We start from the raw sequence: 24311 nt of genomic DNA, 5'->3' as shown, positions 1-24311 counted from the left end.
GGGTATGAATATATATGGGCTGAGGGGTTGGCGGTCGGGGCTTGCTGGAGGTTTGGATGGTGGGTATGAATATATATGGGCTGAGGGGTTGGCGGTCGGGGCATGCTGGAGGTTTGGATGGTGGGTATGAATATATATGGGCTGAGGGGTTGGCGGTCGGGGCTTGCTGGAGGTTTGGATGGTGGGTATGAATATATATGGGCTGAGGGGTTGGCGGTCGGGGCTTGCTGGAGGTTTGGATGGTGGGTATGAATATATATGGGCTGACGGGCTGAAGAATGTTTAATTGGAGATGATAATCAAACGGTAACTAACTCCTCTCGGATGGATGAGAGAGTGTGTGTGTGTGTGTGTGTGTGTGTGTGTGTGTGTGTGTGTGTGTGTGTGTGTGTGTGTGTGTGAGAGAGATCACAGATGGGAGAGTAAATCAATATAGAACAAGGGAACAGAGCAGGAAGCATTATATAATAATACTAAACAGAATGGACTAGTAAAATGTACGTGATGAGAATGAATCAAATATTTCTGCATTGATTGCACTGTACAGTACTGTGCTATGCCCACAAATGTATACGTATCACTGTAACACTAATCTAAAAGAACAAACCTGGGTGTGAAATGAGTTATTCTCATTCCTGTCGAACCTTCCTGGAAAATACATGCGCCACAAAACTATTTAGAAGCACATCCACTTACATGCATCAACATGCACGCACAGGCCCACACACACGTCCCCCCCCACCCCGACACCCCCTCGAACACTCCCACGCTAATATTACATTTGAACTACAGAGCTAACACAACGTGGCTAGCTCTCCAGGTGAACACACATAAAAGAGACACTGAAGAGCTATTAAACGCTGATCGTGACAAGTTTCCTACCGCAACACAACAAACGAGGACTTAACGCGCCCGCTGCATGAGATTTTGTCTCCTACCTCCAGCAACCAACCATCAGGTTAACTAGGTTCCCCCCTTCCTCGCGTTCCCGTCTTAAAGTGCCATTTGATTCTGACACCTATTTCATGTAAACCATTTTAAAGTGTGTTTGTACCTGGCTGTTGCCGAGGAGATGAGTGGCATCTCCGAAAACATTAAAAGGCTCTCCCTGACACTGACGATACCTCCTCCAAGGCAAGGCAGACAAGCAGCCATCTTTGTTCTGCCAGGATCACGCTGTCTTCTGTTGCTGTCTGTTTTCATGTGCCGGTTACAGTACTTGAACCTCTGACTCCTCGCAGGCTGGATGCAACGACGTGGAGTCTCACCCGGAATCTTTAAGGCTGTTTTGTAAAGACAGTTGTTTGAAGCAGGGCCCCTTTCCATACTATACCAGCTGTCCGAGAATTACCTGCAACCCCTCTTTCTAGCCTACTAGTGTAAAGTACATGCCTATCTGTGCAATCCTTTTTTCTACACTGTTCTTAAAGAAAATATACAGTCACATGTTCCATAACCTACTGTGTACCTATGCCCTAACCCAAATGAGAAACTAAGCTATAAAGACGTCCATACAGTAAACATACATAGCCGTGTTTACATGGAAGCCCATGTACAGTAGCGGGTGGATTCAGTAAGGCAAAGTGAACTGAGTGTACGACTATAGACCACTAATCCGTTATAGCCACGCAGTCTCACACACAGCCAAAATCTTTCTCAAGCCGCAAGGGCAAACTTCTCCTCCGCTCCAGGGTCTCCAGCAGAATATATACTGTAACCTTATAGTATTGCCTATATACTGCCTTTCCCCCCGAGCAAATCCCTGCTCGTGACATCCACCATGCTGCTCCATGCAGTGCATCTTCCCCAGGGGATAAGCACACATAACAGCCATAGAAAATACATTGTGATAGAAATACACCTGGATAGAATAAATTCAAAGGAGAGGCTATTGTTGGCATGTCCATTGAATAGAGGCATTGATATAATGCACAATAAATGTCTTGTCTGTCTGACTTGTGGGGTCTGTAGAGGTTTGTATATTAAGCCAGTCTAGCTTTCAGTAATTTCTCTTTACACAGACACACATTAGCCCTAATGTACATGCTAGTGCTACAGACGGCTGTATAATTAACCAAGCTACTGCCTTTGGTTTTGCCTGACCTAAATCCTACAACTCTGGTTTGGCCCTGTTGGGTTTCCATATCATCACAGAACCACAGTTATGGAGTTACAGCACTGTAATGTAAGGAAGAATCCGCCTCCCCAAAATAGAACAATATCCCAATTTCAAAAGAGTTTGTGTGGAATTTACATGGACATTTACACCAGTGAAAACGCTCGACGAGATCATAATTTCTCAGTTAATTACAAATCTAATTAGAATATTCCAATGAACGCTTTGGCCCTTTTTGTCTCTCTTTTCGAATGAAGAGAGAGAATGAGCCTAGCTACTCCAGTGAGTGGCAACGTGATAACTTGTAATCTACGGCACTAGCAAACACCTTCCCCTTTGATGTCTCCCACTGACATCCCAGGCAACAAAGCAGACCAATTACAAATGAGCTAATTAACTAAATTGTTGATGGAGCATGAAGAGTTCATTCAGTCCGTCGTAGGCGCCATGACAACACTGAATGCAACCATTGTGGGGCCCACGCGGCGTCTATACAAGTTGCCATTCGCTTTTGACGCTCTTCACACCAGCCTGTCAGGCCCTTTCACGGCAACTCGGCGAGCTGAAGAGGAGATTTGGGTGTAAATCGGAGATCATTTACATCCGAGAGTTAATGTAGCCAGCAGCCTGACAGTCTACACAAACTATACGTCAAAATGTCCCAATTGAGATGCAAGCGTGTTTATCTCTTTGTTGGGCCCCCCTCGATTAAGCTCGCAAAGAGCCGCTCTGGTACTGTGGAAAATACCTCAGAGTAGGCCTCTACAGCTTCATTATTGAGAAACAAAAAATGTACAGCAGCTAAGCTCATCTTAGTTGACGACAACTTTTATACCATGGGACATAAGACGTCGTTTCTGCTGTGGGAAAGAGGCACGAGAGGCGCTTGGCAGGGGGACACGAAGCTTTATCGGATATCATGGGGGCCATTGTCTCGGCCTGTGGTTGTTAAATGCAACTGTCATTGAGCTTGTACTTTTTCTTTAGCATTAACACAGGAGACCGTAACGTAACGCACAGTCATGAAGTAAATTCACAGCGTACGCTAAGACATGATGATATATGCGGTCGGTCAGTACAGGAAAGGGGAGGTGAGTAAGACACGGCGTAGAGAGTACATTCTCAGAGTAAGACCTACTTCAAAAACTGTCCGAAGTCCTCACAGACGCTTTCGCAGCCGGGCCACTTGCACACCCCATGACCATAGAGGGAGTGGGAGGCTCCGCTTTCCTCGTGTAATGAACTGAGGAGAGAAGAAAGAGAGAGAGGGAGAGAGGGAGACAGGGGATAAAATGAGAGGGAGAGAGAAGGAGGGAGCGATGGATAGAGTGAGAGTGAGAGAGAGAGAGAGTGGAAGAGGAGGGAGAGAGAGAGAGAGAGAGAGAGAGAGAGAGAGTGGAAGGGGAGGGAGAGAGAAGGGGGAGAAAGAGATGGGGGGGTGGATAGAGAGAGAGCGAGAGTGAAAGGGAGAGAGGGAGAAAGAAAGAGACAGGTAGAGTTAGACAGAGAGAGAAAAAAAGGAAGGATCGGAGGTAGAGAGAAGGAGAGAGAGAGAAGGGTAGACTGGCGTCAGATTCATCAAAAAAGCCATAATGGCTTGAGGCTGCTGGTGGCTGTCAGGTTACCATCAGCGACAAGCAGGTCAAAACAGGTCAATTCAGCCCTGTTCTATTGAATAGTTCAACTGCCAAGGCTGCCAGGAGGAGGGAAGGAGCCTAATTAATCCAAGGATGGAAGTTACTGTCTGCATCTGAAATAGCACCCTATTCCCTAATAAAGTGCACTACTTTTGGCCAGAGCCCATGAGGCTCTTGATGCTCTGGCTAAAGGTAGTGCACTATAAAGGGAATAGGGTGTTCCTAATATAACAGAAGGGAGAAAAGATGAGGGTGGCTGGCCTAGCAATATGATTAACATCTGATTATTGATCTAGAGGTTTAGCTATCCCCAGTGTTATTGCAAACCTCTAAACAATGTGTGAAAAAGCCATCCAGGCAACACATTCACAGAGGGACCAATTTTATTTTCTTATTTTTCCAACCCCTATTTCTTCATCTTGTAAAGTGATCAACGGAGGGCTTTCAAGTAAACATGACAAATCCAGACAGCCATATAATTTTCATCATGAGATGAATGTAATGCATGTTATTTTGAGGACAAGAGAGGGCCCTGCTTGGAAAATGGCACCCGAATAAGTTACGACCCCGAGTAGACAGCACATCCTATTAAAAGTGACGGTTTAACCTTTCGGCTCCACTTGTTTCTGTATTTGGGGGGTTGGAGGGTGTGTGTGTGTGTGTGTGTGTGTGTGTGAGCGCTCACACATGGTTTCTACAGACAGGCTTTCCCTCCATCGATCCGCTGTGTGTTAGTAAGCATCTCTCCTTGACAATACTCGGCGTTCGATCATTACGAGACGCCACGCCCCCCCGGGGGGACACTAACAGTTTTCTTTCTCTTTTTTCCCCTCCCTCCTCCTCCTCCTCCTGTTTTTGTTTCTCCTCTAGGGGGACGTCTGCCTTCTAAAGATATCTTTTTCAAGCCCCCGTTTAGTGGCAGCAGCAGATAGCATCTACTTTAAACCAATTACAGAACACATCCACCTCCACTGTCATCTCTCCACACCGCTACACTACGCCACATTCTTCTTATATCGCAGGAAAGAGCCTTGAATAATGCATAGAACCAGATAAACAGATATGTGAACAGTGTTTTCTTACAGTCGGATCCACATGTAAAGGCGGCATCGCAAGGATAAACATTCTAAAATACCACCTTGGCATCACGTATTCTGTTTACACGACACGAGGTACGATAAGGTAATTTCAAAAGAAAAGCGCCACTAAATACTTAATGTGCGAGGCGGTTACCTTTGCTTTCTGCTCGCACAGCAGTGTATTGCTGCCGGTGTCTGCCTCTCCTTGCTTTTGATATGGTGTAAGCAACTGTGTTCAATAGCATCCTACGCTGTCCCTAGGGAGGCTGAGGCTGGTTTTTGAATATTACCAAGACACTAATAAACTATTGAACAAACAAACAAAACAAATATGTTTTTTTTTTTTTTCGTTTTCTAAACGGGGACAAATACTCTGATCGGTTGTTTCTATAGATAGATATTGAATATATTTGTACATTATTAAAAGCCATAAAACAACAAACAACTACCAGCCAGCAACAAGCCTTTTGTGCGTCCTAACTTTTGTGTCTACAATGCGTTGTGTAGTGGGTGGCGGGATGTGTAGCTCACTTTCCGTACCTCTCCCTTTCCCGTTCCCTCTCTCGCTCCCTCTCTCTTCTGGAATTGAGTGCGGGAGACTGGCCGTTGGCGATGGAGTGGTGGGAGATGGGAGGCGACGCTTTGGAAGGGGTAGAGGAGGCAGTCGAGGAAGAGTTGGTAGTGGTCAGGTCCAGGCCGCCGACGCCGTGTTTGATGTCGTTGTCCTCCAAGTTGTGGCCGCCACCGGTCACGTCCTTCCACAACTGTTGGAGCTCTGCTGGGCTCAGTCCAGCTGGGAGAGGGGAGAAACAGAGGACCAACACAGTTACAATACAGTTACACACACACTACAATGCCTGGAGCTGACGTCTTGTAGACTACATCAACACAGAGTCATCACAAACCAACAGAAATAGCTTCCTCCGTGTTTACTGCCTACATTCGTCTCTAACTCAGGATTAGTTTTTTTAATCAAATGACACACGGCTACACTGAGAGATTAACTGGGATGATCTCGTCAGCGGCTCGACTTAATAAGAATGCAGTGTTCCAATGAAGTCTACAGGGAACCACGGGCATCGATCCACAATGGCTGCCACTGGATTACAGTCACAGAGAAAGCAGAATTCAGTGAGCACAAATGATATTATCTAGCTAGATAAACACCCATTGTCCTTTTGTTTCAGCCTCACACCGGTAATTAACCCCCCTTCGTTTTGTTTCTTCCTAGTTGTTGTTGTTGTTTTCGCGCCCCCCCCCCCGCCATTTTGGTAAACACGTGTTTACTTCTTGGCGAGGCGAGAGAAAATGGAAGCGTCTCCTCTTGTCTCTTTTCTTCGCTGCCTACTGAGAGGCAGGCAGTAAACAACAACAACAACAATGCAGAGAGGGAGGGGTGAGCAGGGAGCGAGGGAATAGAGGGAGAGCGAGACACAGACACAGGAGAGACAGGCTGAGCTGAGCGAGAGAGAAAGAGGTAGTAACAAAAAGGGAAGACAAACCAAGAGAAAGTAAGATAGAAACAAAGAGGGAAATAGAAAGAGAGCTAGAGAGAGAGAGCGGTGTGGGCGCCAGCAGTCACGTGCAATATAGCCCCCCCCCAGCACCCCTGAAGCCACAGGCACTCTCCCCTTCCCCCTCCTCTCCCCGTTCACTTTCTCCAGCCACCCCCTTACCTGGTGGCATGGTCTGCCCAGGGAGGGCTGCCTGTCCTGGGGCCGGGGGCAGGGAGAGCAGGCCCTGGCGCTGCATGTTGAGCAGGTGCTGCTGCTGCTGGAGCTGTTGCATCTGGAGGAGTTGCTGCCGGAAGACGAGCTGCTGGGTGGCGAGCTGCTGCTGATGCTGCTGCTGCTGCTGTTGCTATAGTGAAGATGAGCAGGAGGAGGAGGAGTGGAGCAGGAGAGGAGCACAAATTACACAAATTAACAACAAAGTGGGCGCCCACACTGACGACGAGGATGCCTCCATTGCCGATGCTGCTGCTGCCGCGTCCATGATCTTAACCACTGCCTGTCTCTCTTCCTATTTCCTTTCTCTCTCTTTCCTCGCCTCCTTTTTGCCTAGTTCCTGTTCTATTCTGTCTCCTCCTCTTGCTGAACGAGGCAGAGCTAGGCACACTGGGCTAATAGACTGACGGACTGCACTCGCCACTCTAGACTACCATGACACGAGTCCTCTGTATGATATTAAGCCCTGGGTAATCCCTTCCCCCCACAGCCGATAGTTAATTGTCTTCCATTTGCTGATGGTCTATTACAGCTTATGGGGCCGAGGGGAACTCGCTAGGAGATTTACAGCTACTGAGCACACCAGCGTAATTCCCCTCCCTCCCCCTCTCCCCCTACCCTCCCAACCTTGTTTACCACGGGACCAGCCAGACAGACGATTGCGTAAGCCCGAGCAAAACAACATCAACAACAACAAAAACTGCCAAAGCATCCACAGGAAAACAAGCAGGAGAGGAAGGGAAAAAGCCCTGACTTTTGTGGCTTAATCACAACAGTACTATTCTGGTGTTATTGCAGATGTCGATCAGACAGCTAACTGCGTATTACCATGGTATAATACGTTTCTATAACAGTAAACATGCCAAGAACTGAGCCTCATTTCATTACCAGTTTAGTCCTAAGTGGGCTGTGGATGAGATCTCTGGTGGTCTATTAGGAAACATGGAGCTAACATACAACTGTCTCTGTTAGCTCTACATCTCTCTGCATCTCTGTATCTGTCTCTCTCACTATCACTCTCTCCGTCTGCGTCTCTTTTTCCTCCACTATCTTTCTACTATCAGATTCCAGTGTAACACTCAAGGAAAGGCTTGTTATTATAGGAGAATCTTGCCAAGAATTACAAGACCAAGGTGGCCATCGAGTTGTGGAGAGACACTCCTGAGGATATATGTGGAGGACGTCACACTTCACAGAGAGACAAGCTGCAGCGGAAGACCCTTTCCTTTCTAGCCTGGGGGGGGGGGGGGGGCAGACAAAACTTGTGATGCGCTCACTGGAAAACAGACTGCATAATGGCGCAAGTCATGTGGATTGGACCCGCCGTCTCTGGAGAAATAAGGGAGCAATTTCTATTCCATATTTGATGGCGACGGAGGGCTGAAAATTCTATTCACAAAATCCAAACAGAAACAAAGCCTCCGGGAGGTCAGTAGCAGCTTCCTGTAGGGTCTGCATAATGGGCTGCTTGAACAGACAGAGAGAGAGAGATGGAGGGAGGGAGGGAGGTAGGAGGGAATAGAGAGAGAGGGAGAGAGGGAGAGAGAGAGAGGTGGAGGGAGGTATGAGGGAAGAGAGAGAGAGGGAGAGAGGTAGAGAGAGAGAGATGGAGGGAGGTATGAGGGAAGAGAGAGAGAGGGAGAGAGGTAGAGAGAGAGAGATGGAGGGAGGTATGAGGGAAGAGAGAGAGGGAGAGAGGTAGAGAGAGAGAAAGAGGGAGAGAGGGAGAGAGGTAGAGAGAGAGAGAGAGGTAGAGAGATAGAGGGGGAGAGAGGTAGAGAGAGAGGGGGAGAGAGGTAGAGAGAGAGAGGTAGAGAGAGAGAGAGGGAGAGAGAGAGGTAGAGAGGTAGAGAGAGAGATGGAGGGAGGTATGAGGGAAGAGAGAGAGGGAGAGAGGTAGAGAGAGAGAGAGGGAGAGAGGTAGAGAGGTAGAGAGAGAGAGGGAGATAGGTAGAGAGAGAGAGGGAGAGAGAGAGGGAGGGAGGTGTGAGGGAAGAGCGAGAGAAGGAGAGAGGTAGAGAGGGAGAGAGAGAGAGAGGTAGAGAGAGAGAGAGAGAGAGAGAGAGAGAGAGAGAGAGAGAGGTAGAGAGAGAGAGGGAGAGAGGTAGAGAGAGAGAGAGAGAGAGAGGTAGAAAGAGAGGTAGAGAGAGAGAGAGAGAGAGGTAGAGAGAGAGAGAGGTAGAGAGAGAGAGAGGTAGAGATAGAGATGTGTCTGGGAAAAGGTGTCTGTGATACCTTTTCTAGATCAATTGACCTGATTCCCCATGTTTTGTTTAGATTTGGCCCCGGCACAGCGTGCGGCGTGCTACGATGTTCGGCTCCTGTGACAGACTGCGAGCCTCGCCCGGTAGACTGGCGGGCTGTCAGTGTGATTTATGAGCGCGTCCCACTCTAACTTTTCTGCTGCTCGCCACTCGGCCCAAACCCACAGAAGCAGTTCATTAATCAGCAGACCCTGTGACTCGGTCCTGTCTCTCTCTCTCGCCTCAAACTGGGCTTTTTTAGCTATTTAACATCAAGTCCTTCCATTTACATGTTTTAGAAGGAGGGAGAGAACCCCCCCCCCCCGTCCGTCCGTCCGTCCGTTCTCCCCAAGTCTTCCCCAGTGGCAGATAACAAGTGTCAGTGCTTAGTCCATCAAAGACACACCCAGGCACATACTGTACACATCCAGTAACACTGGGAGAACCACTAGCTGACATTAGAGAACACCGGCTTTGGATTAGCTAGCTTGGTCTGCGGAATCCCAGAAGCATGGGAAGGTTTCCCCAAAACTACGGCTGCTAACCTTGAAGACTGAACTGAGTGAGACAGCCAGCAAGACATCATCTAGACTTGGCTCCTCGGCTTGTCTCGCCGCCCACTCTCAGGCCATTCCGGGTCTCAACAGATACCCACCTCTTTCGCTTGCTTTTCAGGGTGCTGCTGTTGTAAAAGCTGCAGGTGTAGCTGCTCCTGATGTTTCTTATAAAACTCCTGCAGATGTTGCTGGGAGGGGGAAGAAAGAGAGATAGATGATTTAAAAAAAAATATTCCAGGTAACCCAGGAGAATGTCCATATTATCTTCTGGCTATGTAAATAGACATTGGCAAATGCTTCTTTTCTCTTGGTTTCATTGGTATGGTGTGTGACGTTTTGGGCAGTGGAAAGCCTCGATTTACCGTGACAGAGTATATTGACCATATGGTATAATACTGTAGCAGTGTGTTTGTAAAGTTAATGAGGAATCTGTTTCCATACTAGAGCAGCAAAAAGAGCATTTGCCAAGGTTCTGACATGTTGTAATTCATTTGTATTTTATTTTTGGAAAATGAGGTGCCACGACAACACCGACACATGTTGGTTACGAATAACACACAGTGGAAGTGCCATAAATAATCGTATTCATTTTCTAGCAGGGGACACACATACTGTAGTCTCGCTCTCCCGCCATGTCTTCTCCATATGGACTTTAAATGGCCTCGCACAGTACTGGAGGGGGCACAATTAATCATATTAACTAGAATACAGTTTTTGGTCTAATGTCTTGATAGGCACTGAAATGCTTTAAAGTGAATACAGCCCACTCAAAAGGACCGGATTCATCACTCTAAAAGTAATGTGTTTAACACACATCGCACATAACATCCGCTCTCTGCTGTCTATGCGACTCTCAGTGACTCCTGAAGAAAGAGTAGATACAGCAGGGTAAAAAGTCTTATAAAGAATATCAATTGCAATCAGTTTCTAGCCTGCATGCCACATCTTCCTGAAACTTAATGAATTCCTAAAATCCACTAAAGATAGTAGTTGATGAAACAATAGTTCCCTATTTTCTCACTGTGGTCTATCTCTGAAATAATGATGGAAAACTCAGCTCCTACCACATACGACCCAGCCTGTCTCACTTCCTGTATTCGCTCCGCCCCTCTTTCATTGACTTCTTCATATCTACAGTAACTATCCTGACAGCTTTTACCTTTCCCGAGGGCTCCCAGGAAATAGACCCGCGGAGGGATACAGGTAATTGGTTGTGACGTGGTCAAAGTGCGTCACTTTCAGTCTCTCTTTTATAACTGTGTCAAGGGCGCAGCGGGTGTGGATGTACTGTACCTTATGTGTGGTGGGTATACAGTGCTACACAGGCAGTGTGTGTGTGTGTGCACACTGCGTGTGTATGACTATGTAACTGTGTGTGTGTGTGTGTTTCTAGGTGAATGTCTCTCGGTGTGTATGTGGTTGTGTGGGTGGGTGTGTTACTGTGTGTGTCTCTCTGTGTCTATCTACTAGGTGTGTGTGTGTATGTTAGGTACCTGCTGCAGCATGACAGCCTGCTGTTGTTGGAGCAGGGCCTGGAGCTGTTGAGGGGATAGGACCTGCTGCTGGAGGATCTGCTGCATCTGCTGGGGGGTGATCACCTGGGGACTCATCATGGCCACCGACACTGGCACCTGGAGGGTGGGTGCGAGAGAGAGAGAGAGAGAGAGAGAGAGAAAGGGGGAGCAACGGAGGTACAGAGAGAGTGAAAGAGAGGGAGGAAGGGACAGAGACCAAGAGAGAGAGAGAGAGAGAGAGAGAGAGAGAGAGAGAGAGAATGCGTCAGGGTCTGGCTGGCCTCAGAGCCCACTGGGAGCATGGTAATTGGGGACCAAAAGGTAGAGAAAGCATGTCTCCCGTCACCCTTGTGCTGAGGCACTCTGTGCTGAAGGATGGATGGGTGCTGTGCCTTTGTGTTTCCTTGCCTTATTTTTGACAGTCCGCCCGCTGGGAGAAGAGAGGGATTTAAATAGACGTATACCCTAATTAGCTGAACCCTTGAACCGCCTTAGGCATGCCTATCAGTGGCGGCCATTGTGGAACAGGAGGAAAATGCACAACTCCAAAGTTGATTAAAATAACACAGTTGAAGTGGACACTTGGCATGCACAATCAGCATGCCAGCACCCAGACAGACCCTGGGGTTGGAGATCACTCAGAAAGAGCCTTGGAGAGACAGAGAGGGAGAGGATTCTTAGAGAAACTTGCTCTGGGAGAATTGGTGCTAGTTGGTGCTGGTAGACAATTCTGTTTGTGGAATTACCAGCTGCCGTTCTACAGCGCACAGAAGTTTTTCTACTCCGCCACTCTCACGAAAAGCAGCCAGAGGCGCAATTCTTTCTCGACTGACGTGTCATTTTGAAAAACGTATGTCATTTTTTTAGGTGATAAGAATCATTCAATTACTAGCTGCTGTCAAAACTGCTAGAGAGAATTTCACCAAAACAAAGCAAAGACATATATATCAGCCAAAGTCTTATTTTATTTCACCTTTATTTAACTAGGCAAGTCAGTTAAGAACAAAGTCTTATTTACAATGACGGCCTAGGAACAAGTGGGTTAAGTGCCTTGTTCAGGGGCAGAACGGCAGATTTTTACCTTATCGGCTCGGGGATTCGATCTAACAACCTTTTGATTACTGGCCCACCGCTCTAACCACTAGGCTACCTGCCGCCGTATTAGAGAGTAGATAGTGACTTTCGAACACAACAGATCAATAACAAAGCAAGAAAGATCCAACTTTTCTTTGCTTCTCACTTTGATTGCCTGAACGAGCACATAGAAACAGGGGAATGTAGCCCTTATGTTTCCATCACTTCTTGTTCAATTCTTCATGCCTGGTATTATTATATATATATATATATTTTTGTACAATGACTGGAATGAAAACAAACGCTGGGATGAGTTTGTTTACTCTGCTATGCTGCTGAATAAAGGAATTTGAAACTTTCACTAACACCTGTTGGGGACACGGTTTATTCCGAAAGTGTTACTTGACTGCAACGGCTTTAGGCATTTTAATATTCCATTATACAGGCTCTGATATGACACATCCAACCATTGCAGATGCAGAATAGTGTACCAAATAGTATCGTATGCTAAGATAAGATGAATTAAAGTCTCTCGCAGGCGTCTTTAAAGAATAGGACTACCCTGAATATTTTAGTATGGAGTCGTGGCCATTCCATAGCCCTCGCTAATTGCGACATCGTTTAGCACATAGTCGCTATGACAGTATACGATGACGGCATGACAGAAAGGGCCAATAAGACCCTCCTGTCCCCCTAACGTGCAACGCTGCTGTCTAATCAAGCTGCTTGATTACTTTCCATACATCTCTCCTTGTACCCCCCCAACCCCATCTCTCAGGCCTTGACACGTCCATGTTTTGCTCTTCCCTCCTCTCCTCGGCCCAGGTTCCCCTCTTTGATTAGCTGAGACATTTGCATGGTCACTACACATTTTTCATTTTAGAAGTCATTATGCATTAGCGCTCCTGATCGCCCAGCTTGACTAATCCTGATGAACTGAAAATCACAGCTGAAGGTCAAACTCCATCCCCAGCCCCATCCTCCTCCAGGCCACCCCACCCCACCGCACCGCCACATTCATATTCAAACAAATCCTAGCCTGCCACCATTGTTCATTAGGGTCTTAGAGAGAGTGTGTGTGTGTGTGTGTGTGTGTGTGTGTGTGTGTGTGTGTGTGTGTGTGTGTGTGTGTGTGTGTGTGTGTGTGTGTGTGTGTGTGTGTGTGTGTGTGTGTGTGTGTGTGTAAAGGCTGTTGTGTTATAGCAGGAGCCTCACTCTCTTCCGCACTTCGTTAAGGAGACACAAAAGAAAGAGGCCGAACAAAGCAACAAAAGTCACAAATGAAACATCTGCACGTGACTAAATTCGCCGTGCTTCCACAGGCCAGTGTTATTAAACCTTAAGATACATCTGAGACTTGTAATTACACTGGGGGGGCCACCCCGTTGAATTGTGGGGGACAGGATGACAATGCTTTCATTTAAACCCATTAATTGGCTGCTTGAATGAGGATCCTGTGGTTCATGTGGTTGACAAATGGGGAACCTGGTGTGAGTCTGGGTTTTTAAATGTAAACATGTAAATAGTGAAAAGACACAACCATACAAGACCACATAATGAATCACTACACCACTAAACACCATGTACATATATATATATATATATATATATATATATATATATATATATATATATATATATATATTTACTGTATATATATACCCATGCATGCTGACAAGGAAAACAAGGGGATTCAAAAGCGAAAATTGAAAAACAGGCAACAAATGAAGTCAAGGTATTGGCTTTCCCGCATTCACTAGCTTTTTAGCTCGCGAGTGATGGATGATAATCATCTTCATTTCATCGCTCTTCCCCAAACAAAAAGAGAGGCAGGCGAGGCGGAGGAGAGGAAGGCCCCGGCCCTTGGTCCATTGTTGAAGCCCCAGCACAAAGCTAATTCCAGGCATTTATACTGAATGCTTTTCTGCTTGACGTATCAGAGCCTCCAAGATGAAAGACGATAAGTAATTGCTCTCCTGGTTCTTATTCTTCACTGACAACCCATACATTTAATTTTACACACGTTCATTTACATTTCCGAGTATATGACATGATAATTGCCGGAATAGAACACCTCCATTCCGCAGGATACCGCAGCCCGGGCCGCTTGATTGACAAGAGCGGCGAATTGAAAGGAACAGAGGCTGAATTGCTTCTCTTAATGAGCATTTACAGGGACCGTCGCCGTCATAAACACGGGCGGACAATGAACGGTCCTCTCACGCACAGGATCAGACCACCGCCATGACATCCAACAACGCTAGGCTAGCTAGCTAGCTCCTCTGTCATCCAAAGGAACCACGTTACCAATCCATTACGACACCAACAACAACAACAACCGAATATGGGATTTCGTAAATCATTTGAAAGTTAGCTACAGTTGAGGATGGTAACCGGGGGAGGACGGTAATAACAGAAATGGATGTTTCTAATTCTTTTATACGTGCAAATTGTTCCGAAATGGTCCTACTCCAAATCTTCAAAAGTAACACGTCATATAATTGGTATGTAGGTTAACAGGATTCTAAACAAAACAACACACAGCATGGCAATCAAAGCAGTCTCGGGCGCACTCTGTTTGCTCCCTATTTGTTTATGTCCTTTTCCTTAAGAAAGCAGGCATATTGGAAAGACGATGACTATCAACTTGAACTTTGGAGGCCGTGTGGTTTGCTGCTTAGCTCCAAGGTCTGAGTGCAGAACAAAAGGACCTTTAAATTGGATCCTGATGAGAAAACATCGGCTGCCCCTCACAAGAACAAGCACATCATTAAGGTGCTCTCTCTCGCTCGTCACACACCGAGCCAGAGAACGAAACAAGCCTCTTCGCGGCTGCAAAAGGTCAACTTCTTCTCCGGAGAGAAGTGATCAGGTACCTCTAGACGCCAAGGCAGCAGTTGCGGTTTATTTCCGGTGAGAGGCCTCGTATTTTGTTTGATTTGACTGAGAATTGTGCGATTAAAAACGCACCGCCGCTCGGTGGCTCTCCGCATCGAACCGGACCAACGGGCAGAGGAATGCACCTTCAGCGATTATACCCACTTGGGCTTATCTCTACGACAATGGATTTATGACCACATCAAATTACACTAAAGGCCGGAGATGGAGATATCCCACAGTATCAGAGTTAAAACTTAAACAATTAAGGGGTGAAAAAAAGACATGCATTTCTCTCAATTTCCCAAGAATTCACTTAGCGGTAATAAGTGGGGGAAGTTCCCGATTAGATGTGGGACTGGGCCGAAGATGGGATGGTGAATGGAGTGAATAACATAAGGGCCTCTTCAGCACTAGCTAAATGGTCTCAGTGCAGCCACAGATACTGTTTCGATAAATAAAATGAGAAATGGAGGGGCGTCAGGTGGTAATTACTTGAGCTGCTTGGCAGAGACAAGCTTCAGTGTTAATTAAGGTGTTAGACCCATTTTAGCCCAGAGAAGAGAGAGAGAGAGGAATGGAATTCCTCCAGTGTCCCCCTCTAATTCATCTCAATCCCGGGCTCCCCAGGGGCCAAGAGCCCCAAACTACAGTCCCTCTGAGCTGCTGAACTTCTGACCCCTCCAGTCCCTTTTCAGCCGACACTGCTCATTTACTAACCAATTACTGCCAATGGTGGCCTGGCTCTTATTGATAGTGGGCTACTTCATGGCCAGACCACCAAGGCTTCCTACCAGGCCTCCTTCCCTCCCTGCAAGCTTTGCTTACTTTTCAGAACTTCTCAGAGAAGTGGGCAAAGTGTAATACATAATGTAATGGCTCTTGCTACACATAATGTAATGGCTCTTGCTCTTGTACACACACACACACACACACACACACACACACACACACACACACACACACGCACACGCACGCACACGCACGCACACGCACACACACACACACACACACACACACACACACACACTTCGGATTAGGAGATCAATACTCCAGATTGTCAGGACCAGAGCCAAGTAGATGATATTTTTTTGCTCCCAAATCAGCACAGTATGCAACATGCAATCTATCAAAACATAAAGACACCAATTGCATGAAGTCCTCAAATAAAATAGATGTGGGTTATGGTAGATGCAGTAGTCCTTCAAAACATATCTAGCCCTGGGTAGATATGTAGAATCCTGATACCCTTTTCATTGATAAAGCTGAGGACATGTACTGTGTAAGAGTACTATGTCACTACAACAGTGTCTGTACTAGTGTTTATAGCCTCCAGTGGCTAGTAGAGAGGAGCAGACACACTGTAGTATCACACTAGCTCTCCGTACTGTCTTTCCCCAGTTGATATTTCCGAACGAGTCTCCTAGCAGGTATCTTTGGTGTGTGCCGTAGTAGCTGGTACTCTTGGAGGGAACAGCCAGTCTGCCTTGTGATGTCCCAGGTACTACAGAGACCACTGGATCGGCCGCTTCATCAAATGACACGCGCTAAATTGCAAGTGCTTCAAGGAGCTCAGTGAATTATAGTTCATCACTTGGAAAGGCTTCCCAACACCTGGTCTGCTACTCGTGCCAGATCTGCGAGTTAGTATCCAATTAACACCCAGGCCAGAATAATCAGATTGCATGTGTAAGGGTCTGGTATAACTCGCTTATTGCTTCCATGCATCTTCTGTCAGAAGGTAAATGTGTTGCTGCTACATCAAAGGTCTGGGGATGTAGCAGTTTCTTCATGATTTTCGACTCTGCCGCCGCTTGCCTTGGGGTTATATCTCAACTTATTTTGCATCACAATGATGAACCTCCTCTGTCCTCGCAATTTAGCAATCTTGTCCTGTAGGTTTGTGTAACTAACACAGATGGGGGGGGGGGATAAAATATTGTTTTCCTGTTACAAAAGCATGCAGTCACCGAGGGTGTTCGAGTAAAAATGTGCTGACACTTTTTTCTCTCCTCCTTCTCCAAGAGTCAACAGAAGGTTTCTTCATGAATAATAACATTTTTTTAGTTTTTCTGCAGCGATCATTTTTTCTCTCCTATTTTGAGATCCTACCACTACCAGGGGGAATGCAGAGCAGATATTAATACATGTAAATGTGCAATACCATCCCCCATCCTTAACCTACGTCCTTAGCCCATATCTCTGTAGCCTTTTCTCAGAGTTCTGCCTTCCAGATGGGGGACTATAGTCAGATGAATGTTAAGGAAAGTGGCGTAGGGATATTTTACTGTGATGAGGTGTATGGCGGCGACCTTTAAAGCAGTGACACACACAGGATGGCCCAGTGCCCACAGTTTGATTGGGAGGCGGATCTGGAGTCACTAAACCACTAAGAAAGGCAAGAACCAACATCATATTTATAATACAGCTCCTCTCATCCACAAACCAACCAACAGCCAATCTGGAACTGTCAGTCATTTTACACGGTTCAGAGTTCAACCACTGTACTGTATATTCATTCAAGGTGAATTTGGTGGCATGGTAGTTGGTGTCATTACTGTTAAACTGCCTTAAAAACACAATATAGTCTTGGTTGATGCACAACTTAAAAACGTTGTGTAATCAAACTGCTTTCTAAACACCTGTCACAGCTCAGGTTTTGCATGGCAGATGGTTAACCATTAGCTACTAGAGAGTCAGGGAAAGTCAACGAGGAGGGGCTAGGGAGTCTGCTATGTATTCTATGCTAATAGAGCTGAGGGGCAAATCCAATATTAACCTATGGCACGGATATTTTGTCTGGGTTGCATAATGTGAAGAGGCATGGAGGGTCTAGCTAGCTAGCTTTGACACACAGAGTGAAGGCCTCCTTTGTTCATCTACAGCGCTGTGTGATCACGTCGTTAATGCCCTTCTCGCACCGCGCGCGCGTGTGTGTGTGTGTGTTGGGCAACCCTTTCCAACGGTCTTCAGAGGAGGTCAGCGGATCACCCCCACCTGCTTTTACGCTGTACACAACGCTGACATCAACGAGACATATCCTATCGCCATGGCAGCCCCTCACTCACCGACACGTACACGTTGATCCAGCCCAGATACAGCTGTTTACTCAATCCTTCCCCGAACACCTAACGTGCCTCCCACACGGCGCGGCGCCATCGTTATTCAACGCACACGCTATACACGTGTCAACGTGCCAGGCTTTGGGGTGTACCCAGTGTGTTATATGCACATACACCACAGGTGAATTGCTAAGGCAGCTAGGGCCTAGCCCACATCAAGGCAGGAGGGAATCATCCTCAGACAATAGAAAACAAACAAATAACAAGGGCCCCATTGACGGCGTCTGACAACTTGAGATGTTGACTTGGTTCGGGAGAACAATTGTCGGATTGCAAAGGCCTCGGTAATCCTCCCTTCCCTATTCGTCATCTCGCCCGTCTCTTTAATTGTATTCTGAATGTCAGTGTATAAAATGCGTTCGGGGAGATAAATATTGCCACAGTGAGAGGGAGAGTAGAGCAGTAGAACAGAGACGAGAGGGTGTTGTGTGCCTTGGGAAATCCTCGTAAGCAGCATGGCGAAGGCGAGGGGATTTACTGGGAGAAATAGGTGTTTATTGAGCGCTCCCATGGGCTTACCGGGTAATGATAGACCTGTCACATTACGCAAATGTGGAAAAGCAGCTTGGGCCGCCGCGTCAACACCGCAACGAACCTCCGGATAGAATTAGTCAGGCGCGAGCCTTTAGCCGTGAATACAAGTAATTAAAATTGCAAGCCGATGCGTTTATATGCTTGTGTACTAAATCATCTACAGTGTATCGTCTTCCCTGCTCTTAAATACCGGAAAACGCTGGGATTTATCAGTGACTTAGAAGCGTATAAGCAGTAAGCAGGCCTGTCACACTAATATTAATCCATTCCATGTTTCTAGCTGCTTTAATAAGACAAGGGGATCAACTTGTCCGATACCTGCAGAGGAACACACGCAGCTAGTTTGGCTAGTGACTCAATCAAGACAGGTACTATTGACGCGTGGGAGTTCTGGAGCTTTTCCGGCCTTGTAATCCAGGTAAATAAAGAGTGTTAGGTAAACTCAACGAGAAGATAGGCGATACCGTTCCATAAAAGTGTTCCATATGAACATTTGACAGTGTTATTACGAATCTCTTGGGCGATGTGGGCCCTGAATAGTTGAGTGTGCGTTTTAAATGATAAAATATAAAATAAGAACAATAGAAAGACAAGTCAAAATGGTGGATTCAGAAGTAAAATCATACAGCTAAATTTGACAAAACCAAAGCAACCCAGTGGCGTTGAGTTGATATACACCTGCACCTATGCTACTACCTCTCTACAAAGACTTTCAGTCTGGACATTAAAAACAAAGAGGTGAAGACATCAATAAAGGATGGATTAACAGATGGATTAACTGGAGTCACTACACGCTGCTCACACGGCCCCCGATTCATATTGATTCATATCGCTAACATGAGGAGGATGGGAGTAAGCAAATGTAAATATTCAATATTTACCATTCTCTGCTGTTATTACAGCCCGTGGATCAGTCATAGACCAGCTGTTAGTGCTATCACAGAGACTTACTCCCAGCCAATACTATTCTCCACTCCTCACAAGTATTGCAGAAATACAGCAATTTGCAGATCACTCACAGGGTTGTAAAACCCATTATTTTCTCTACGCAGTACACCCAACTGGTGAAATGCTATGGACCTAACGAAACTGTATAGAAATAGAGAATAGAGCGCCTTTTGTATGATAAACAATGAATATCTTCAAACTGCCAGTAATGCTAATTTCTTTGCACCAAACACAAAAGAAAAACGATCCACGAATGAATATGCGAGATAATATGAACATTTCTCGACACAGACACATTTTCTCGATTTGAATGATTTAAATGAAAGAGAAAGTGTGACGACGGGCGGCACATTGCTTGAACCTTATATTTTCGGCACCGTGTAATGAGGTACACAGGGTTGTGACTCCAATTGAAGGTGTCGCCATTGTTAGACTATGTGAAAAATATTAACGATGAGGTTAACACCAAATTTTCCCCCCCCATCTCTCATTAAATGCACAGGGGTAGTAATGAGGTAAACCAGTGCTCCTTGATAGCACTTATTAGCTGAGTGGAGGGCACACACTCTCACACTTCAATTTTACCCCCCCCCCCCCCCTGCTTTAGAAGCAGTCGCAGATTTCAAGGGGCTTACATAATTGTGAAGCTAGTAAAGCAAATAACCGTCTTACTATTGACTAAATGAGCAGAGTGACAGGTCCTGTGTGACTGTGGATGGAGAGAAGGAATAAACAGGAATAAAGGAGGGAATAAGAGGAGGAGGGAAGGAAGAAAAGAGTAGATGATGCAGAGTATGACTGTGACCTTTATCCAAATCACTGACAAACAGAAATAGACAGCAGCTATGGATCAGTAAGGCAAATGAGCTGCCTTTTAACAACCCCTGGATTCAATCGGGACGTGTTGGGCAAATAAGTCACCTGGCGGCGTTGCAATACTACGGATCAATTGGAGAAAAGTGTTGAGATCATTGATGTTTCACTTCCTGCTTCTTTGACTTGCAAATATCGTTGTGTTTCATTCCATACAATAACCTTAATCTTCACATGAAGAAATAACCCTTCATAATACCTTCTCGTCTTTAACCCCCACCCTAATGCTATAGCATCTGGTGAAAGATAAGAAATAAGACAACGTTTGGAGACCCGACCATCGAAAGGTGGAAAAACAGAGGCTGGCAATGGTCGATTTGTTTCTTTGTGTATAAAACAACTTGCTTTGCTTGGAGGACAGGTTGTCTCAGGTTTGCGAATTCCAATGACAGGTTCCAGAACGACGGCAATGGCAAATCAAACACACTTGTGGAGCAGAGGAAATCTTATTTCTGAGACAGCATGTATTATGGATGGATTTAAGAGATTAGTGACCATGCTGCTCACCTGCAGTGGACGCTGTTTGTCGTTGTTCTTTGGAGATTTCAGGCCACTGCCTGGCTGTTGTAAGAGTAATTGTCTCGCTGCTTGTAGGGCCTGGAGAGAGAGAGAGAGAGAGAGAGAAGAGAACACGGATAGGGAGAGAGAGAACAGGGGGAGAGAGAGAGAGAGCAGGGAGAGATAGAGAGGGGGTAGAGAGAGAGGGGGAGAGAAAGAGAGGAGGGGGACAGAAGAGAGAGACAGAGAGAAAAAAGCAAAACATTAGATTTCTTTGGGATGACAACCAAGCAAAACATCTGAAAATATTAAGAAAAGCTATTAAACTAGCCGAAATCTGTCAAGAAAAATTATCCAATATTTTCGGGCGACACTCTCTGACATGGCTTATAATACGCCAGAGATCCATTTTTGTGATAATTCACACAGAGCCATGATCAAGGATAAATACAGTTTGTCTAAAGCACCCTTGAAGAGGCGGTTGGAGAAAAAAAAAGCAGGGCGGAGCGTCAGTAGGAATTGACCTGTCTAGTGTGTGCTCAACTGAAATACCCACTTCTCGGCAAATTACTAGGCTATTTGCATATTCATAATATCAATTTGAAGTAGAGGCAGGCGATGTGGAGTGTTCCTACAACCCGTAATTAAAGTTGACAAAATCAACATCAGATTACCTTTGGAGTGAATTAACTAGGAAGCCAGGTTTAACACTATGCATTAACGCTGCTTATGCACATGAAGGGAGAGAGAGAGAGAGCGAGAGAGAGAGCGAGAGAGAAAAAAGCCCTCTCCCTGTCAGATGAAATTGGCTCACATGCTGTTTACATATGGCAGAAAGGACGATAAAATGTTAAACATCTATCATCAACATCGAGACACGACGGATAGATTTATAGACAGGCTTGATTTCCCAGACACGTTCAGGGTGAGATGAGAGGATGGAGCCGAAGCCCATGCAATGTACTCTGTGTCTGACAAGTGCAAAACTCATAGGTACAATGGCTACCCACTCCTCCTCTGCTTCAAGGCTACAACTGATGAAAGTCAATATGTCAGAAAGACCATTCAGAGCAGCTGGCAGCAGCATACTGTAGAAAAACAAGAACCAGAAGCACCCCAGTTAAAAACACAAAAACACAACCCTTTCACAGGTGTTTATCTTCGAGTGAAGGAGAAGGATAAGAGGAATAAGGGGGGAAAAAACACCTCTCCTTCAGACGGAGAGTGACTTCTTCCTCCCTGAGAATCATGGGGCCTTATTTTATTTTCCTAGTGCTTCCTAGTATCCATGACGACAGCTGCTTTGACAGGATGTGCATATGGCACTGCACTGCCAGCTGGTGTGAACAATGTTTGAACTAGTACATTGAGATGCTGAGCAAACAGGGGGGAAGAAGAGAGAGGGAGAGAGGGAGACGAGATAGAGAGAGAGAGGGAGAGAGAGAGGGACAAGAGTGAGATGGAGGGAGATAGAGAGAGGGAGAGAAGGATGCCACATCTTAACCCTCTGGGACGGCAGCCACCCCCCTGATCAATTATGAAAAGACAGAGCAAGGGGGCTGGGACTGGGGAGGGCTGGGGCTGCCACAGTCTGTCTGCTGGAGGCTCACAGGAGCCAGACGTTTCTGAACCAAAGTAAACAAACACGATGCAGTGGCGCTGGGTACTGACTCGCATTGATCCGTCTACCTCAGAAAGACGAGCCTCAGATTCAGTCTCAGCTGAAACCCACCAGTGTGGTGAGCCATGGCCTTAAACTTCACAAGACACTCAAGAGACAGAAGGGGAGGGAGAAGAAAAAAAATCACCAACATCTATCAGGGCTGGCAGTACTAAATCTGATACCGTCTGTCAGACGTCCTACGCTTTGCTTGGGCTTTCAGAATATGAGGAGAAATTACAAAATGGAGTTCAGATTTGAAATGATGTTTGCGTTTGTGTGACGGAGCAAGTTCCAAGAACTTCCAAGAAATCAGTGCAGTATTAAAATGTGGCCCCAATGAATCTAATTTTGACAGTGAATTGGCCTACTTTCCCGAAACCCACTCAAGTCCAGCACTGATGCCTGATTCACAATACAGTGCCAAACAGAAGCATACCGAGTGGCTTGGGTTGGTTTGCCCCTTGTAGTGTGAATCAGGCGGGCTAGGAAGTCTAGATAAATGGCTGATGCACAACAATTGGCAACAGGAGGAAATGTTTCTCTGTTCCTTGGAATCAATACTGACTGTTTTCTGTTGAACTGTAGAAAATAAAGACAAGAAAATCACTCAATACAAGACAAGGGTCAGAAGTAAAGAGGAGCAGAGCAGGACTGGGAATGAGCCATTTTTAATGGTGTTTCCGATATCGGCTCTGACAGCGTTTTGCGACTGGGAGTGTACAGCTCAACTCTATTCAAGCTTATTAGAGGTGAACTCTGGTCACAATCTAGAATTGGTACTTTTCGCACGCACTCCGTATCAACGCAGCCCCGCTTTCGGAAAGCAGCTGAAACTGACAGAAACGTCACCGTTGTAGCCGAGGTTACGTTTCCCTTTCCGTCAGTATTTCTGAATATTCAGTCATTGCTGGGGAAAGCAGCCATCCATTTTCAGCATCGATTATAGACTTGGCCTAGCTCCACACACACAGAGCTCTCTCCGCCTCTCTTCCCAGCCTGACTACCCAAAGCAGGCATGTCAAGAAAAGTAATCTGAAGAGCTCGTGCGGCGCGCAGACAAAACATACAGAGCTGTCCGCCTATTTAACCTGGGTTGCTATGCACGGAAAATGACATCTCCTGTCTGTTAATGCACACACTGTATAGACAGAACAATGGCGCACATTCTTGAGACGGCTGTAAAGGGGCCTGCGAAAGAGCTCTGGCTCTAACATAAATAACCAGGCACTCAGAACGGCATATTTGATGTTGATATCCATCGCCGAGGATAGAAAACAAAAAAAAATAAACACACACACACACACGCACACGCACACACACACACACACACACACACACACACACACACACACACACACACACACACACACACACACACACACACACACACACACACACACGCGCGCGCGCACGGCTCCACCGACTGTGGACTCAGGGATCCTTAGGAAAATAAGATTCAGCCCAAATGGATATGGTGTAATTGGTTTCAGATAGCCGGGTCAGGAGAAATGAATTCAGGCAACTATTATGCGAAACGGAGGGAGAAACAAGAGTGTTTACACAGGCATTCCCCCCTGCTACATGAATAGGCGTGCAGAGAGGAGCGAGACAGTCTAAAGAAACATATGTCAGCCATGCTCCCTCCCCCCTCCCCCGGTCCACAGCCTGTGTTTAGACTTAATGCAGAGAGGTAATAAGGAACACATCACAATGCACCTTTGTGAGGGGTGGGGGGGGTGGGGGGGGGGGCATTCCAACATCTTAAACAAGCATGAAATACATTAGCGGCTCGCCGTGACTGGCCACACCATTACAAATCCTACAGATTGCTTACGGTGGCTGAGTGTTG

General features: G+C 46.3%; 1 protein-coding gene across 1 annotated transcript in view; it reads right to left on the bottom strand.

The window, feature by feature from the left end:
- Nucleotides 1-771: 771 nt before the first annotated feature.
- LOC129838227 (forkhead box protein P2-like) overlaps nt 772-24311 on the bottom strand; it is an 86657-nt gene continuing 63117 nt past the window's right edge. Inside the window, exons 4-10 of the mRNA XM_055905013.1 lie at nt 20809-20898; nt 10853-10990; nt 9972-10031; nt 9458-9547; nt 6509-6692; nt 5364-5625; nt 772-3359 (exon numbers count right to left, since the gene is read on the bottom strand). Coding sequence (XP_055760988.1) covers nt 3251-3359; nt 5364-5625; nt 6509-6692; nt 9458-9547; nt 9972-10031; nt 10853-10972 — 825 coding nt within the window. The 5' untranslated portion in view covers nt 10973-10990; nt 20809-20898 and the 3' untranslated portion in view covers nt 772-3250. The remainder of the gene's footprint in view (nt 3360-5363; nt 5626-6508; nt 6693-9457; nt 9548-9971; nt 10032-10852; nt 10991-20808; nt 20899-24311) is intronic.

This window comes from Salvelinus fontinalis, chromosome 39, assembly GCF_029448725.1.
Source record: "Salvelinus fontinalis isolate EN_2023a chromosome 39, ASM2944872v1, whole genome shotgun sequence".
Classification (NCBI taxonomy): Eukaryota; Metazoa; Chordata; class Actinopteri; order Salmoniformes; family Salmonidae; genus Salvelinus; species Salvelinus fontinalis.
The sequence above is the reverse complement of the archived record's forward strand: the minus strand, read 5'-3'. Positions and strand labels throughout refer to the sequence as shown.